Source organism: Petaurus breviceps, unplaced genomic scaffold (genome assembly GCF_028583685.1).
Source record: "Petaurus breviceps papuanus isolate PSGF00001 unplaced genomic scaffold, PetGlider_PUasm1.0 689, whole genome shotgun sequence".
NCBI classification, from domain to species: Eukaryota; Metazoa; Chordata; class Mammalia; order Diprotodontia; family Petauridae; genus Petaurus; species Petaurus breviceps.
Genome location: NW_027186458.1, coordinates 4,960,523 through 4,979,947, shown reverse-complemented (window position 1 = coordinate 4,979,947; position 19,425 = coordinate 4,960,523). Strand labels below are relative to the sequence as shown.

The window sequence follows — 19,425 nt, the reverse complement described above, 5'->3', positions numbered from 1 at the left end:
ATAGACATATATGTATGTATGCATATATATACTATATATATATTCCCTTCAACTATTCTTATACTGAGAAAAGTTTAATAAGTTATAATTATCATTTTTCCATGTATAAATGTAAATAGTTCAACTTTGATAAGTTCCTTATGATTTCTTTTCCCTGTTTACCTTCTCATGCTTCTCTTGCTTCTTTTATCTGAATGTCAAAATTTCTATTCAACTCTAGTTTTTTCATCAAGAATGCATTAAAGTCCTTTATTTCATTGAATTACCACATTTTACCCTGAAACATAATACACAGCTTAGCTGGGTAGATGATTCTTGGTTTTAATCCCAGCTCCTTTCACCTCCACAATATCATATTCCAAGCCCTTCAATCCCTCAATGTAGAAGCTACCAGGTCCTGTGTTATCCTGATTGTGTTTCCACAATATTCAAATTGATTCTTCTTGGCTTCTTCTAATATTTCCTCCTTGATCAGGAAACTCCAGAATCTGGTTATAATATCCCTAGGAGTTTTCTTTTTGGGATCTTTTTCAGGAGGTGACCGGTGTATTCTTTCAACCTCTATTTTGCCTTCTGGTTCTGAAACATCAGGAAAATTTTCCTTGAGAATTTCTTCAAGGATGATTTCTAGCTTATTTTTTTGATCATGGCTTTCAGGTAGCCCCATAATTTTAAAATTATCTCTCCTGGATCTGTTTTCCCGGTCTGTGGTTTTTCCAATAAGATATTTTACATTGCCTTATATTTTTTCATTTGTTTGGTTCTGTTTAATATCTTCTTGATTTCTCATAAAGTCACTAGTTTCAATTTGCTCCAATCTAATTCTGAAGGAATTATTCTCTTCAGTGAGCTTTTGAGATTCTTTTTCCATCTGGCAAATTAAGCTTTTTAAGGCACTCTTCTCCTCATTGGCTTTTTGAACCTCTTTTACCATTTGAGTTAGTCTATTTTTCAAGGTGTTATTTTCTTCAGTCAGGTTTTTGACTCTCTTTTCATGATTTTCTTGCATCATTCTCATTTCTCTTCCCAATTTTTGCTCCACTTCTCTTAATTTGGTTTTCAAAAGACTGCTTAAGCTCCTCTATGGCCTGTAATGTTCATATTTTTCTTGGAAGCTTTTTTGTACAGGAATTCTGACTTCATTGGCTTCCTCCTCTTCCATCCTTTGATCTTTTTTGTCCCCAAAAAAGGAATCCAAAGTCAGATTGCTGTGCTTGCTTTGCCTCCTTTGCTTGCTCACATTACCACTCCATTACTTGACTTTAGAGCTTTTTGCCGCTGTAGAACTCTACTTCCAGAGAGGAGATTTTTGTCCCAAATCACTGAGGTTTTCACAGCTGCCAGAGATATTAGTTGGGTGAGTTCTCTGAAGCCTTGCATCTGGTCATGCTCCCCAGGACCTCCACCCTAAACAGCAATCCAGATCCAAGCAGGTGAAAGCAAGAGCAATCACCCCTCAGACTGGTCGCTTGGTCCCCTTACAATCTTCAGGCCAGGAGCTCTGAAGCAGACACAGCTGTGGCTGCATGGCCGCAGCACCTCAGTCACTTCTCTCTCTGGGGGCCAGAGGCCATACCACACCCCCTGATCCCACAAAGTCCACACTGATCTCTCACTTTGTCTTTGGCATTTATGGGTTGATAATTCTGGAAACTGCCACCACAGCTGCTGGGGATCCACTCTCCTGAAACCCCTCTAGCTGGCAGGTGGTCAGGGGCCTCCCAGAGGCTAAAACCACAGACTCAGGTAGGGATTGGCTCTGCTTCCAGCATGCTGCAATGGACCCTTCCTGTCTACCTTCCGGGCTGCCTTCAGTGAGAGGTTTGTTTCTCTCTGTCAGTTTGTGGATTCTGTAGTCCTAAAGTTTGTTTAGAGTCATTTTTATAGGTATTTGAGGTGGTTATGGGGGGATCATACAGAGTTTTTCTGCTTCTATGCTGCCATCTTGGCTTCACCTCCTTTTTTTAGTTTTATTGATACCTTAGGATGTAACCTCTGTAGACTCATTATGGTATTACTCTTGTTATTATTGCTATTATGGTTATCTCTGTGTTTGATTCCCCTGATAAATTATAAGAAGTAGAAGGGTAGGCATTACATCTAATCTAAACTTAAGCACTTAACAAATGGATTTGAAAGAAGAAATTAAAAAAAACCTTTTCTCTTAGTCCATCATTTCAATATCTCCTTCATTTCTATGAAAGCTTGACCCAAGCTTCTAAAAAAGATCAGGAGTCATGGATTTCTCTTCATTCCCCACTCTCTTCCTTCTACAAGATGTGTTCATGAATACAATAGCTGCAAAACCTCAAATCAAAGAGTCTCAATCCCACAGTTACAATATCTTGACAAAGTACATTTTATTTTAATTTTTAACATTTCTTCATATGTTCATATCATTTAGATGCCAGATTTACTTATCCTAAAATAGGAACATGGAAATCAAGAATCAAAGGATTACAGAAGCTACAAGGATATACATTCATAAGATCATGTGTTTAGAGCTGGAAGGACCCTTGACAAAGATAATAATACATGAACCCATTGTGACAGAGAAAATCAGAGTATGGTAATGTGACAAGGGAGGGACAAAAGGAATATTTTTAGCAGTGATGGAGGTGGAAAGGTAAGCAATATTCATAAACAGCAAAAGTATATTTTACATGGGGTGCTACATTTATTAGCAGAGACAAAACATGATTCAGTGAGGTTCATGACCAGCAGAGTAGCAAATTGGTGGTAATGTTTTTTGGCCATAGCAATGATAAAATTAAAGAAAAATACAAAACGGCACTCAAACTTCTCCTTTCCATTTCTACAGCAATGATGGGAGAGTGGTGAAAAACAGGGCGAAGGGTGTTAAGAATCACAGTTTTCATACCATTTGCATAAACTTTTAGACCAAATTTAATTTGTTGATTAGTACCTTTAAATTAGAGGTTCCTAGACAATGACAAACAAACAAACAGGTATTTTGCTGGAAGGGTTGAAACATACCAGTGTTAACATTCTTATTATAAATGAAGCCAGAAAAAAAAGAAGGAATTTTCAGCTAAATGAAAGCTAGCTTACAGCTACTGCTTAGAATTTTTTTTATGAAGCTGGTGGAGTGGAGTTTTACCACATACCCAAAGGCAAACACAGAATGAAATAACTGGTCATCAAGCATTTCAGTACTAATGATATGTATGAGCAAAAAGATGACCATGGAAACAATTGTTGCTTATGCCCTGACATCCATTTCTGAGGATGAAGAGGTAGAGAAATTATACAGAGAAGACACTCCATATTCAATCAATTTTCACTTTGGTTTTTTGTGATGTCGATGGAAAGATTTGAAAAGATAAAGAAAGAGGGAAATATGTGGGAAATCAATGGTTCAGAAAGAAGGAAAAGCAACCCATGAATTGTAGAAGTCTCATGACTTTATATCATGGACACTCTTTAGGGAAAAGAATTGGTAGGTAAGTACCAACAATATCATATAAGGCTCAAAAGGTGAGCTGGTTCCATATTTTGGAGAGCCTAGAAAGCCAACCAGAGGGTTTCAAATTTTACTCAGTGCTATAAGAAGCCAATGAAGGACTTTGAGTAAGAAGAGTGAGGTGACTACAAGGAAGATTATTCCAAAAAACACACCCCAAAGTCCATATACACACATGTACCCAAAGACACAAAATGAAATTCATTCTATTTTAAATGCTAGAAAAAGACTTGTTATTGAAGTGGGAGCTATCTCTGAAGCAAGTATCTGGGACTAGTTAGGACTGAGTTTAGATTTAGCAAATAGCAATAAGAAAATATAAGAATGAGAAAATGAAATGGCATTTCAAAACAATTCAATCCTAAATCAATTAAATAAGAATTCATTAAATATTTACTATGTGCCAGGCACTCATTGTGCTAAGTGCTAGGGATACAAAGAAAACATAAAACAGTGCCGTCCACCAAGTTTCCATTCTAACAGGAGGAAAGGTGTGCGAATATAGAGGAAGATAGAAGATGTGTAAACAAAAAGCAGACGAAAGGTAATCACGGAAGTCACTGGAAAGAACAGGGGGAAAATCCTCCTAAAAATGGAAGCATTTGATTGCCTGGACAAAACAAGAGATTCCAAGAGGAAAAGGTCCAAAGGAAAAGTTTTCCTGGAATGGGGGACATGAGTGCAAAAGCAAAGAGGTGGGAAATGAAATTTTATGACTGAAAAATTGCAAGTAAGTTAATATGCCTGGACTTCCAAGCTTTCAGTTTTGTTTTCTTTTCTACATTATTCTCCATACAATTTACAATATAACCATAGGATTATCCTTGTTTTAGATTTATAATATTCCTTATTCTATGTGACTATCTTTGTAACAGCTGGCTATCTCCCATGCCTGGAATGCACTCTCTCCTCACCTCTGCTTTTTGGAGTGCCTGCTTTCCTTTAAGATTTAATTCACCTTCTAAGTGAAGCCTTTGCTGATTTATCCTTTCACTAGTGCCTCGACTCACCAAAATTCTGTGGCTATATTCATTTTTTATTCAATTTATACATGTATTCAATATATGCATATATATCCATTTTATATGTGTGTAGCTTTGTATATAGCTATATATATATATATATATTTCATTATATCAAATCCATACATTTTATACATAGCTAATATGTACATGTTGCCTCCACCACTACAATATAAGTTCCTTCAGGGCAGTGACTATTTAACTCTTGTCTTTGTATCCCCAGTACTTAAGACACATAGTGAATAATAAATGCTAGATGATCTTGTGTTATTTTTGGCTTGTTTGTTTGTGTGCTTGTTTGGTTTTTAGTGAAACAATTTTGGAAATAGATATTTTTCCAAAAGAAAGGTTTTAGTTTAAGCCTTGAAGTTTTGCAATGCTATCTTATTGTTCTCATTTCCTTTTATAAAAATATTCATTGTTTCTGTGATAATTTTTAAGCCATTAATTCTTTAGAAGTTGATTATTTAGTTACCATGTAAGTCTATTGTTTCCAAATTCCAGTTATTGGCTATAATTTTGCTGCATTGTTCTCCATAAAAGATAGTTTTAATATTTTCTTTTTCTGCATTGACTTGTGAGTTTTTTACCATAGTTTTTAACCACAACTTTATCCATTATTATGAAAATGCTATACAAAGCTCAGAGTACAAAAAATTCTTGATGTGCATAGGATTATCAGATGTGCATTTTTTAAAACAAGTCACACTCATAACAGGAAAATAACTTTGAATGACATATTAATGAATTCTTAATTTCCAGAATATTTAAATCCAATAACTCCATATTAAGAATAATTGAGGGGTGACCAGGTAGCACAGCGAGTAAGAGCACTGGCTCCAGTGTCCGGATGACCTGGAGATCGAATCCAGGCTCAGACACTTATCACCCACCCAGAAACACCTGGCCGTGTAACCTTGAGCAAGTTACTTAACCCCAATTGCTTAAAAAAAAAAAAAAGAAGAATTGAATGAAGATAAACTCAAGATGGCAGTACAAGGGGCAGTATTTTTGCCTTAGCTCTTCTACAATCTCCTCCACAATAATAGAAAGCTTACCAGATCAAATTCTGCTCAGGAAAGCCAAGAAAAAGTCATAGTGAGTCATTTTTCCAGCCCAAGACAGTTTAGAAAAAGACAGATAAATGGACATTGGCAGGAGTCCAGTTCAGTGGCAGAGGCAGCAGTGTTGGGGAACATTCTAGCACCCAGAGTCATCAAGGAAATTTAATATCAAGGCAAGAAAAACCTGGGCAGCAAAAGATCCCAGAATCCCCCTGTACTACCACTGGGAGCAGGAACAGGTGGCATCTGACAGTTCTGTCTACTATTACCCAGTTCTGGGTCATAGTTTCAGGGTGAAGAGGAATAGTCAGAAGAAAACAGAGGTGCTACCTTTGTAAGGAGCAAGGAACAAATTCCAGAGCCCAAAATCAGAGTTGAGACAGATGCCATTCTGACTGTTAGCCTCTTTGCTAGCCTTTAGTGGAATAAACAGAAGTAGGTAACCAAATCCAAGGAGGAGCCAACAAATCAGCCACTCTGAATCTTCAGAACCTTCCATCAGGCTAACAGTGACAAAATCCAACACAAGTCAATGAAATATCAACTATACACTGATCAACAGATGCAAACCTGGGTTGGGAACTTGAAGAGTACAGACCAGAAAGATAGTGAATAGACCTCTCCCAACATCACACCACTTTGGAAGCATAAAAAATGTATAGACCTTGAGGCTGAGCTGTGCACATAGCAGAATTCATCTCACAACCACTGCCCAGAAGCGAACAGAGCCCAACACTAATATAAAGTCTAAAGTCAAAAAGTAAGCTAAAAGAATAAGCAAACAAAGAAAGAACTACTTGAAAAAAATGCTACTCTGTTGACAGGAAAGCTCAAAAAGACACTGACTTAAAAACATCTCCAAGCAAAGCCTTAAAGAAAAATTCATATTCGACATAAGCCCAAAAAGAATCCCTAAAAGAAGTAAAGAGTTTTAAAAACAGAGGAAAGAAAATTAAAAATCAAATAGAGAAAAATCAGGATAATAAATGAGGCTTATACAAGAAAATTATGAAAAGATAATTAATAGCTTGATTAGAATACAGAAACAATATTGAAGAAAATAACTCCATAAAATTAGAATTCACCAAAGGGAAGTCAGTTATTTAATAAGACATCAAGAAACAATAAAACAAAGCCACAACACTGAAAAAATAGAAGAAAGTGAAACATCTCATAAAGAAACCAACCAATCTGGAAAACAGATTGCAGAGAAATAATTTAAGAATCATTTGACTATATGAAATCCAGGAACAAAATCACAGGCTAGACATCATATTTCAAAAAATGAAAAAAATAAAACTATCTAGATAGCTTGGAATTAGAGGATAAAGTAGGAATTGAAAGAAATCCCCAAAATAAAACTCCCAGGAATATTATATCCAAAATTCATAACTCTTATGTCAAGGAGAAAATACCGTAAGCAGTCAGAAAGACAGAATTCAAATCCCATGGAGCCACAGTCAGGATCATGCAAGATTTATCAACTACACCAAAAAGAAATAAAGGGCTGGCAATAAAATATCACAGAAGGCAAAGTAGCTAAGATAATAACCAAGAATAACCTACACAGCTGTCTACATTTATTGCATGCCTACCTTATGCCAAGCACTAGGGATATGAAAAAAGAGGCAAAAAGCAAACAGTTTCCCCTCAAGGACCTTACAATCTGAGTATAATGGTATGGGGGAGGGATAGGGTATTTAAAGAAATAGCAGATTTCCAAGCAAGTATAATTTTATTATGTTGTGATAATCTCAAAAAAAATAATAGAATGGTGATAAAGAGGGATGTACTGAGAGGGGGAGGAAATAAAAAGGAAAGGAAAGACTTATCTCACATAAGAAAGAGCTTATAAAATGGAGGAAAGAAGAGAAGAGAACTGGTCAAGATGCAAACCTCACTCTTATCTAAATTGATTCAGGAAGGGAAGAATTCACATATGCACAGCTGGGTGCAGATATTAATTTTGACCAACAAGGAAGTAGGAGGAAAAGGAATTAAAAGAAAAGAGAAGGAATAAAAAGGGTCAGTGATCAGAAACAAAATGGGCTCTTGCTAAGGGAACAGGTGTTTTGTTTTGTTTTAAAGGATAAATTTAAGAGAATAGGATGGTAGGAAATATATAGTTGGCACACAAAACTCTGACTGTAAATGGGAAAAACCCCTCCATAAAATGGAAGAGGTGAACAGAATGCATTAGAAATCAGAATTCAACCATATGTTATTACAATAATAACCAGACTGGAAGCTCAGCTATCAGCAATTGTCTGTGCACGCACAGGACCATACATATTTATTTTTTAACATCAAACTAACAAACCAGGAAAACCAGGAGTTACATCCTATTATTTGACCTTATAATTATTTTATAATTAAATCCTCCAAAATGGTATCTCCTATGCCCTGATTTTTATGTGCAAATATCTAAATAAAACAATCATCTTGTACTCACCTCCCACATCAACCTGTAGTCCATACTTTCATCCAAATCCTGAAGCATTTTCTTCTCTCCAGCAAATGGGCCAAACTTTTCACCCTAAACAGGAATGACATTGAAAAGGCATTACTACAATCATTGAGTCAATGATGTAAATGATGAACAACTATGCTTTAGAAAAAAAAAGTGTGGAAGCATTTGCTTTCCACAATTTTATGGAGATTGGAATCCCTAGGAATGTGGAATCACTATTCCACATCCTAGAGAACCATCAAGACTAGTCTTCACTGGTTTGAAAGAAAAGGTCCTTATGCTAAATTTCACTGGTTTTCCATTAAAATAATAAATCCATCCATACCAATGATGGAAAAGAAGAAACATGCTATCCTCAGATGAGTATGCTTTGAGTATGATATATGCTTTGGTTAAAAACCAAAAAGGAAAAAAAATAAAAGTACAAAATCCCTGGCTAGTACCTCAAACAGCCAAACATAGGGACAGACTTTGTACTTGATTTGTGTTAAGGGTGAGGTGCCTTGTAGCTGAGCAACAGTCAGCCAGCTCCAGAAACAACACTAGAAAGTCACAGGGTGGACCGAGCTCTGCCCTCTCTGCAGCAGCCAGCATTTAGAGACACAAACCAAGCATTATTCAGTCAGATCTTCAGGGAGCCTGCAGGAAGGGGCTCCTTTATTCATGAAAGGAAAGCCTTTACACAGGTTGACCTTGAGAAAAATGCCACCAACAGCAGCAGCTCCCAAGGGATGGGAAGGGGATGACTGTGGTATATGAAAGCAGCAGCAAACACAGTGGGGATTACGTATAATCCAAATTCAATTCAATAATAATTTATCAAGCACTTAGAGGGTATAAGGTGCTATGCTAGGGAATAACACCACAAAGATCTGAAAGGAAGCAATCCTTACCCTCAAGAAGCATGCATTCTATAAGAGAAATCTTAGGTAAATATTGATCACTATATACATGAAAGTAACTCTTCTGTTGGAACTCATTGAATTCTAAAGCTGAAAGCCACCTTAGGGAGACCTTCTAGCCTCAACCTTCCTTTGTGTGGAGGAGGAACCTGAGACCTAGACAGGACAAAGGCCCTCAGCAGAGTCACACTTCTAACTAGTTACAGAGCTTGGAAGGCCTTCTCTTCTTGAAATTAAATTCCATCGAAAAAACATCTTTACTAACTGTCATTTGCAAGGTCTCATGCTCAGGAAATGCAAAGATTGGGGTGAGGGAAAATCCCCCTGCCTTCTGGGAGATTATACTCCACTGGAAATGTTATGGCAGACACAAAGATAAGTATAAGCCAAGAAAGTGAAGAGTGTGACAAATGCAAAAGAGGGAAGCAGCAGAGTGTTCAAGGAAGATCTGAGGCTGGAGAGACTTGGGCTGCGGAGATCCGGAGAGGCGCCATGGAGCAACCAGCACTTAACCTCGCTTCCCCTCCGTCTCCTCAACTGTAAACTTGAAGACAAAGAGGAGCTCTGTTTTTTAAATGGAGAGCTTGAGATGCCAAGATCTCCAAGTGCAGCAAGCAGGTAGTGAGGTGGAACTGGAGCCCAAGAGGGAGATTAGGGCTAGACGGCAGGCTGCATTTGGAAGTTGTGTGCATAGAGGTGAAAACTGTACTTATGTGAACTGATGAGGTCAAGGGATAATGAGAATGAGAAAAGAGACCATCTATGACAGATCTTTGGAGGACATGTGCTATGCATGGAAGAGAGGAGGACAAGAAGGAAGGTTCAATAAAAATAGCTAAGAGAAAGAGTAGTTAGGCAAGTGTCTAGGTGAAGGAAAACTATTCAAGAGTAAGGTTAAGGAATCCAAGAGAGGAGAAAGTATCCAGGAAGAGGGGGTGATCCAAAGCAGCAAAGGCTACAGAAAATCCAAGAACAGGGATCTTAGTCTTTTGTTTCTTTTGTTACTCGCATCCCATGCTTCCCCATCCCCAAAGAATTGGGACATTAGAATCAGCAGTAGCATCACCATTGTAATATCAACAGCAGCAGTACCACTGGTATCATCAAAGGTATCATTTGTATAGCACCTTATGGCTTGTGAAGCACCTTATATGTATTATGTGATCCTCAGAACAGCCTTGTGAGGCTGGGGTTATTATCCTCATTTTATAGATTAGGAAACTCAAACTGAGAGTTTCATTTGCAATAGAAGCCACTTCCCCATTTTTTCAGACCAGAGACTGAGTGACTTGCCCAGAATTGGTACTAAGTGTCCAAGTCAGATTCAAACCAAGGTCTTCCTAATTCCAAGTCCAGTAACACCACTGTCCAGCACACGGCACTGTCTCCCTATAGGGTATGACACAAACTAATGAAATATACAAATGGAATTCATATTAAATCTATAATCAATAAGGGATGAAGTTGCCGAAGCATTTCTCATCTAATAATAATGATAACATTTATAGAGTGTGTGAGGATTTGCAAAGTCTTTTACATATATTGTATCCTTTGACCCTCATGACCACTCTCACAGGTGCTATGATTATCATCATTATATAGATGAGAAAAGGTATACTGTTGCCCAAAGGTTTACAGCTAAGTTTCTGGGACAAGATTTGAACTCAGGTCTTTCTGATTCCCAGTTCAACACTCTATCTATAGACTATATTACCTATCTATCCTAAATGTATTCCTTCCTCATCTCTACCTACAAAAATCCTCCTTCTCCAAAACCTTGATGAAGTGATTTCTTCCACAAAGCGTTTCCTGATTGCCCCCAGGCTAGACATTGGTCCTCATCTCTTTCTCCTCTGATCCCAGTGTTGCTCTACTAAAGTGCCATTCAATTGATTTTTTTAATTCTTACTACTGCTGCCACTACTACTACTACTACTACTACAACATTTATTTTTGAACATATACCTCTCTCCACTCTCAGTAGAATATAATCTCAGTTAAGTCATGGACTGTATCATCTTTGCATTTTATTCATAGCAGACACTTAGTAAGTATGTGTTTATAGGATGATGTAGTACTGTATCTGGTTCAGGGTTTGGGTTTGCTTAGGGCTTTTTTCAGTCTTTTTATGACTAAGGATAGATTTGGGTAATGGTGGTTGTTTTATAGACTATGTACTCATGGGCAGGAGAGATACAGTAGGTATTCACAGGAAACTTCATCGTCAAAGGCTTCATTATTCTTCTAGATTTTTAAGGCTATAAAATATTGGTTTGGGGAAGAGGGATCATAGAACCTAGGCTTGTTTTCGCCTGCTATAAATAAGCTTTCTAGGCAGCTTTTTTTGGGGTCCCAGTGTTTCCATCTCTCCTTCCCCAATCCTTTAAACACTGGTTCATTGATGGGTTCTGTTTGGTTTTTGTTTTTTTGTTTTTTTCAAAGCATGGGTATAAGCAGAAACTGACTTTTTAAAAATATTTTTATTTTATTTTTCTCAGGCAGTGCTGTCATGTTGAAATATACATATGGGGTTTGTTTTCTTGTCCTTCCATTTCTTTCTTGGACTAATTTCTCATTACACTATTCTTCATTTCACTGTGACTTCCAGTCAATCCACCCCTCCCTGTTTTCCCAATCAATGACCCCATCCATGGCCTCACCTTCTTCTCATCTGATTTAGACTATATAGTTGGGAATTTCTGTTGGATGCAGCATTCTACCCTTGAATTCCTTGTAACCTTAAATTCAGTCTACTGAGAATTGAATAAATAAGTTGGTTACATCTTGGCAATGTTCAGTCCTGAGCCAATCCCAGCAACATTTTCCTTCTCCACTTTTATTCTGGGAATATTCAATACTATTTCAGGAAGTCACACCTCTCTCTCTCTCTCTCTCTCTCTCTCTCTCTCTCTCTCTCTCTCTCCATTTCCATCGTGGGATGGTTCTCCCCTCCTTAAGTACCCTCTCAGCATCCTACTTCTGGAGACTTACCATATTGGTACCAGAATTAGTAAGAAGACTCTCAGCTTTAGCCCTAATGCTATTCAGAACTCCCTCAGCATCCTACTAAAAGGGTATAGGGCTGCACCACCATGCCCATCCCAAGATTTTTTAACTCTTAAATATAATGCTCAATGTTCAGTCTGCTGTTGCCCAGGTCATTCAATTCAAGGAATATTTAAAAGTATTAAATAAGGTTAGGGCCTTATTATAGGCTAGGTCCACATGATCAGCATCCTGTTCAGCAGTTTCTTCTTCTGAAATTAATATCAGAATATCAAGTTCAATATGTCCAAAACAAAATTATTTTCCACTGTGAATGAATGAATGAAAAAAATGCTTATTATGAGCTTACTATGTGCCAAATGCTGCACTATGCATTAGATATGGAAATATGAAAACTTAAGATAGTCTTTGTCCTTCAGGAGCTCACACCCTGATTTGGGAAGATAACGTGTAAAAAAAAAAGATCAGCTCCCTGGCAATTAAGTCCTAAGGGTGCCGAAGAAGGCTCAAAGTTGTTTATGTTTCATTGTCAAGTCAGATAACAGTTCAATAGGTCTGGGGGCCATTAGAAAGACCAGTTAGCAAGACACTGAGGGACTTAGGAAGCAGTAGTTGAGCAGATGATAAGAACCAGTGGTTTCCTCCATCTCATCAAAAGGAACAGTGTTGATAACTCCCATCTGGTCTAAGCAATCAGTAGCCTGGATGGGTTCTAGGTCTTCCAAGGTCCTGAAAGGAAGGGATAACAGGAGGAAATTGGCCGAGATGTAAGCCAGGACAATAAAAGCCTCTCCTTCCTCCCACACCTCTGGCTGCTACTAGACTGTAAAGTTCTGGTGGTGATGCTCTTGCATTTCTAGCATATAGTCCCTTGTGTTAGTTCCCACAGCCCCGGCTCTGGCCCACGCCCTCATCACCTCTCTCTGAACTGACAGTAGCCTCCTCATTGTCTCCTGGTCTCGTCTCTTGCTACTACAATCCATCCTCCACCTGACAAGAGCATTCCCCTATATCCAATGGCTTCCTAGCCCATCTGATGTTTCCAGCCTTCTTTTCCATGTCTTTCATCCATACAGTCTATGGGCTGCCCAGGAGTGGGGAACCTGTGCCCTTGAGGCCACAGTCAAAGGGACACACTTGAGGACCTAGTGGCCCCACCACTGGTCTAGTCACACTTGCCTTTTTTGCCCATCCTCATACATGTTCCTCCACCTCCCACCCTGTGCCTTTGCACCACTATGTGCTGTACCCCATATGTGGAATGTTCTTCCCTTCCTCCCCTCCCCCTCTTAGCATCTCAGATTCCCTTCAAGCCTTAGCTGAAGCTCCACCTTCTGCATGTGGTTAACTCCTTCACTTTTTTTTGTTGTTTTTTTTTTTTGAGGGGAAGGAAAGGCAGTTGGGGTTAAGTGACTTGCCCAAGGTCACATGGCTAGTAAGTGTGTCCTGGGGCCCAATCTGCACTCAGGTCCTCCTGACTGCAGGGCTCTATTCACTGCACCACCTAGCCACCCCTGCTCCTTCACTGTCTAAGGCACCTCAAATCTTATTGGTGTGAGTTTACTATGTCACTATGTACATACATACACGTGCAATGTAAGCTCTGTGAGGGAAAGACCTGTTTTGTTTTTATTTTCTATCTAGAGGACCTAGTACATAGTAGCAGCTTGATAAAAGCTTAATTGATTTACTGTAGAGGCTACTTCTTATCTGAACTCTGTATTTCCCTCAGAATCTGATATGGGACTCTAGATACAGTAGGTATGTAAAAACACCAAGTGGATGGATGGATGGATGAATAGACAGATAGAAGGTTAGATGGATAGATGGATGGATGATAGGTGGATGAATGGATGGATGGATGAATACTAAGTGAGAAAGGGTATCTGTGCTTAGAAGCGATGAGGGGAAGAAATAGTAATGAAAAGTTACAGGAAGGCCCGGTCCAGGGGGTGGCCTGGTTTCCCCTGCTCTGATGTCAATGTTCTCCCACACGCAAAAAATAGATTTAAAGGTCTTCTGGATAGATCTTCCTTCTTGATAGACTCATTCTTTGTGTCAAGAACTGGGACCAGGCTAATATCTGTGAATTACTAAAAGAAAGTGTATAATTTATGAAGCATTCCCTTCAACTTATATTCTGAATGTTGGCAATGAAGACCACAATGATGATGATGATGATGATGATGATGATATCATAGATTTTGATCTGAAAGGGAGGTTACCATACCTGATTCTTTCATTTTACAGATGAGGAAACTTACGCAGAGTTTAAATGACTTTACAAAGTGACAGTTAGTACATGCCTCAGTTGCCTTGTTCCCATGAAACTTCCCTCAGAGCCTGGAATTTTCTCTCCCTGGAATATCCCTTCACCCTTCAAGGGTGGGTTCTCCCAGGGCTTCTCCATCAGTGCCATCATAACTACCATGCACCTAGAACTTTAAGATTTCCAACCACATTCCATGCCATTTAATCAACAAATGTTTATTATGCATCTATGGGACAGGAACTACTAGGGGAAATAGAGGTGATAATACAAAAATGAGACAGGAGAACTCCAAGTTCACAAACAAGTAAAGACCAGTTATATACAAAATAAATATACATTGATTAGAGGCCAGGGCACTAAGCAGTAAAGGAATCTGGATAAAGGTCTCCAAGGAATTGGGATTTGAGCTGAATCTTGAAAGGAACTAGATGTTCCAAGAGATGGAGATGATGCAGGAGAGTGTTCCAGACAAAAATCACAGCTGGTACAAAGGTATGAAGTGGGAGTACTTTGTATGAGAAACAAGTGAGTCGATTTGGCTAGCGCAAAGTGTATAAGGAGGAGAAGTCATATAAAATTAGCCCAAAAGATGGGCAAGAGCCGGATTGTGTCGTTAAATGGCAGCGGGAGGAGTTCATACATGGTCCTGCTTGATTCTCACAGCAATATTGAGGGATTGGGCCATAATTATCCCCATTTTGTAGATGAAGAGACTGAGGCTGACAGGATATGTGACTGCTTTGAGCAGGATCCCCAAACTAGGTAGCATCTGACGCAGAATTCAGATTCGTATCTTCCTTGCAAGAGAACCCACAAACCAGCCCGACTGAAGCAGCAACACCCTGATGGGGAGACAGGATGTACCTTATGGATTAAACCTCAAGGTCACAAGGGTACTATGTGAGGATTTGAACCGAGGTCTTCTGATAATAAATCTAGCCTTGTTTCCCCTTCCTCCCTCTTTCACTTTGCAATACGGCTGCTTCGCAGGTGTAGTCTCCGTCAAAGTTCATTTGAACTCAAGACTTCACCTTCCCTGAAATTCATTGTTGCTTTCTCCCCTCTCCCCCCAGCCCTTGTATCTGTATTTATTTCATATCTGCTTTTTGTGTAGTATTCCCACTTGAGGACGGAGAAGGCATTATTTTGTATCTTAGCCGGTTAATTGAGGATGGGTACTATGCCTGTCATTTCACTCCCGGTGAGAAAACTCCTACCACTGCAAGTTAGCACCCTTTCAGCTTAGAATCTCAGAGCTGCGAGAGCACCGAGGTGGTCGAGGGAGTGACTCGAATCCAGGTCCGCTCGGCTTCTAGGCCGTATTTGGGGTCACTTACTACACCAATCAGACAGAGAAGCGAGCACTCGGCAAGGACTTGCTTACTGACGTCCTCTTAGAGCCCCAGATTCCTTCTTTAATCAGAAGCCTTTCGTCCAGACACTTGGAGACTAGAGAAAGTTAAAGGCTCTCGTGACCGAAACCAGGACGAAGTTTGTTCCCTGGAAACATGCAGAAGCTGGACCCGAGAGACAGGAGGGCGAGGCAGCCCCTCCTACGTGGCACCACAGGGCTGGCACAGAGGTCGGGCCTAAGGCTAGGGCGGTATCTCGCAGGAGCCCCCCAGCCCAGCTGGCCTGCGCGGGCTCACGCACTCAGTCTCCTCCTCCGGGGGCAGATTCCCATTCTTGGGAGTGGGCAGCGGAAGCAGAAGGAAGGGAAGAGAGGGAGAAAGGAAAGGAAGGAGGAGGGAAAGGAAGCAGGCAGGCAGGGGTCTCTCACCCACCTTTCGCACTCTTCGGGCTGTGTAAAGCCCCATCCCGTCCTGAACTTGGGAAGACTTGAGCGCAAACCTGTCGGGTACATACATGCCCAGCATGGTCCCCGGGGAAGAGAGCCGGAGAGCTCAGCGATTTGGCTGAGCCTGCACCGGCCTGGGCCCCGCAGCGGTCACGGTCACAGCTACAGCCACGACCAAGGAGGCTGGGGCCCAGAGAGCGGCGAGGCCGGATCACAGCTGCCCACACGCCCCCCGCGCCGCTCCGAGCCCCAGCCCTGCTCTACCTCGGGTTCTGGCTCCGGACAAGGGGCCCGGTCCCTTCTGTAGCCGCGACTCAGCCAGGAGGAGGCCCCGGTTCCGGCGGCCCTGAGGATGCTGGGCTCTGATTGGCCGAAAGTTTGGAGCCTAGACCCACTGGGCTGTGGAGTCCTGGAGGATGGGGGCAGGGCGGGGGCGGGCAGAGCAAATTCTGCATCCCGCGAATGCGATGCGCTCATCCCAAATTGCGAATCTCTGCGTCTGACTGGCTGCCTTCCCGCATATCTGTCTATCTGTCTGTCTGAATGACCAGTCTGTCAGAACTTTAGATTAGGAAGGGACCTCAGAGGCCATCTGGGCTCTCATGCTGGGGTATGCAGATCCCCAGGTAGTACTAAAAGCAAAGAGAAGTTGGCACATACTCTATTATCCTATTGATAACAGTCTCTTTATTGTTTTTCTCCTATGTGTATGCATGGAAAGCTCTAAAACTAATAGCCTTACATAGGGAATAAGGACTCCCAGAATGTTTTCTGAAAGCCCAGAGCTATGGGACAGAAAAGGGCTGCGATCTCCTAGTTGACCCAGAATTGGGACGTCCCCTTCTTTGGCATTCTCTTCTGGGAGCCTGGGAAGCTTCTCCATCCCCCAGGAAACCAGTCTCATTTTCAGAAAGCTCATATTGTTAGGAATTTTGCCTTACATTCAGCAGAAATCTTCCTGAATTCAAATTCCACCCACAGTAATTACTGCTCTCTGGAACCAAGCAGAGCTATTCCATCCCTCATTTGAAGGTCAGCCCTTAAAAATCAGCTTTACTTTTTTCCGAGTTTCTACTTCAAGCTAAATATCCCAACTTCTTACCCAGGATCTTCCTTTGGTTTGTTCTCAAGACTCTTCACCAACCTGATGGCCCTCCTCCAGATCTTCTCTGCAGTGTTTATGCTTAGACACTTCACCCCATCTTGTCCCATTCTGAGATCAGGCACCATTCATACATCTCCTCAACGCTAATCTCTCTACTGATGTTCTCTCTCTTAAACTTCTGTCTCTACTATGCTACATGACCTGAATACAAGGCTGGCACACAGTTGAGTACTAAATATATTATAGTTGGTGGATTGACTGATTATGTAAAGAAAAATGGGAATAAAGGAATAAGTTTCTCAGTTGCCTGACCCTAATCTGAAAGCATATTGGGGGCCCTGTCACTCTTCCCCAGCATCTAGTCTATTTGATCCCATCAGGTTCTCAAAGAAATGTATCTGTAGGTGTGAACACTTCAGAAAACACAGACATACTCCTAGGAATCTGAAAGAGCCAGCAAGTTCAAGAGAGAAATCAATGCTAGTCATTTAAAATAGAATTTACTTTAAGAAGGAGGGAGACAGGGAGAGAAGAAACAATTAATATAGCACCAACTTTGTGCCAAGTACTATGCTATGCTTGATTTACAAATATTGTGTCATTTAATCCTCACAATTACCTTACAAGGTAGTACTATTCTTCTGCCTGTTTTACAGTTGAGGACACTGAGGTATAGCGAGGTTAAGTGTCTTGCCTGGGATCACACAGCTAGTAAGTGTCTGAGGAAGGAGTTGACCTCAAGTCTCCCTGACTCCAGGTGCATTGTTCTACCACCAGCCTCAAAAAAAAAATTGCCATCTTCTAAAACCACTTTAAAAGTCTTCACCATGTCTTTGAGGACCTACAAAACTGTAAACACCAGGACAGCTACCAAGAAACACCCAAAGCCATCAATCATGTGTGTTTGCTCAATGTCAGTGATGTATGAGAATGAGCCCTGAGACTGGAATAGAGGACCTGAATGTCATTCTAAACTACTTGTGACCTTGAGTATGTCTTTCCCCTTTTCTGTGTCTCAATTTTGTCCTCTATTGAATGCATGAGTTGAGTTGGATGAGCGCTTAAAGCCCCTTCTAGGGATGGGGATTCAACCTCAGGTTTCATTTGCATCTGAAATCCTGAATGATGAAACTCATTCTAACTGAGCAAGTTTTCACCATCTCTACATAGAGAGTTCCAGGGACTTGCCTAGAGCAGTGGTTAGGTTAAGGGCTTTGCCTGAGGTCATAGAGCCAGTAAATATGAAACGTGAGAATTGAAGTCATGTCTTCATGGCCCTGAGACTGGTTTTCTATTCACTATATGCCACTGCCTCTCAAAACCTATAATATAGTATCTATGTAATGGCACGAAGTACCTCAGATGGTGCCTCCACATGGAGGATGTCAGAAAGCAGATGACCTCTCTCCATGTGGAAAACATGGGAAAGTTTCCTCCTGGAGAAACCTTATGATGTGTAAATGAAGTGTCTTGTAGAGACATTCTGTAATGGGTTCCAGGTGGTTAGCTACACGGTTGGGAAAAGCCTTTCTCTTTTGGCCAGATCACCAGAACTGTTCATGTCTTCCAAAAGGCTTGAGTCAGCTTTCCTTCTCACTGTCTTCAGTTGTGCTTGAATGGTGTCCATGAGAGATTGTGCCATAAAGGAAAGAGCCATGGGCCCTCTTCCCTCTAAGGTTAAATGGCTTACCAGAGAGATGGGACCTCCCTGTCCTCATTAATTTCTTTCCAATTTAAGAGCAAGGAGTGGAGTCTACAACCTTGGAAGAACTGAGCCACAGGAATATGCGAGTGTGAATTCAAAAAAAGTTTTATAGTCAATTAAATGATCTTCAGGAGTGACCTTTGGTACTCTAGCCCAGTAGAAGATTTGTCTAACAATCATGCTGCATCTATACAAGAACTTGGTGGTGCTACTTAGGAACTAAACTAAATTATAAGCCAAATCCCCAAATCAAACTCAGAAATCAAGGTGGTGTGGTGAAAATTAGACAAGGAGGTATTGAGAGCAATGTTGGTGCATTTGTTTTTACTGCATATTTGAAGTATATATTCCTTTGTAATAGTCAATGGTGAGTAATTAAATGGAAGTGGGGATACCAGCCATTGATCCACTAAAATGGAGACTCAAAGCCAGTAGGTACACAAGTCAATGGCAAGAGAACATAGAAAAATCTATAAACTTTAAAGGTTGTCCTAGAAGCCTGAGGAGAATGATAGTTTACCTGTGTATAACAGATGGGAGAATACATATTACACACACACACACACACACACACACACACACACACACACACACACA

The 19,425-nt window shown here is 40.5% G+C and overlaps 1 protein-coding gene across 2 annotated transcripts in view; it reads right to left on the bottom strand.

Moving 5' to 3' along the window:
* Nucleotides 1-16,404, bottom strand: part of PRDM5 (PR/SET domain 5) — a 178,462-nt gene extending 162,058 nt beyond the window's left edge. Inside the window, exons 1-2 of one of the 2 annotated variants that reach the window (XM_069104885.1) lie at nucleotides 16,005-16,404; nucleotides 8,023-8,106 (exon numbers count right to left, since the gene is read on the bottom strand). In XM_069104885.1, the coding sequence (XP_068960986.1) occupies nucleotides 8,023-8,106; nucleotides 16,005-16,097 (177 nt within the window). In that variant the 5' untranslated portion in view covers nucleotides 16,098-16,404. The remainder of the gene's footprint in view (nucleotides 1-8,022; nucleotides 8,107-16,004) is intronic. The other variant, XM_069104886.1, reaches the window with a different exon arrangement.
* Nucleotides 16,405-19,425: the final 3,021 nt, after the last annotated feature.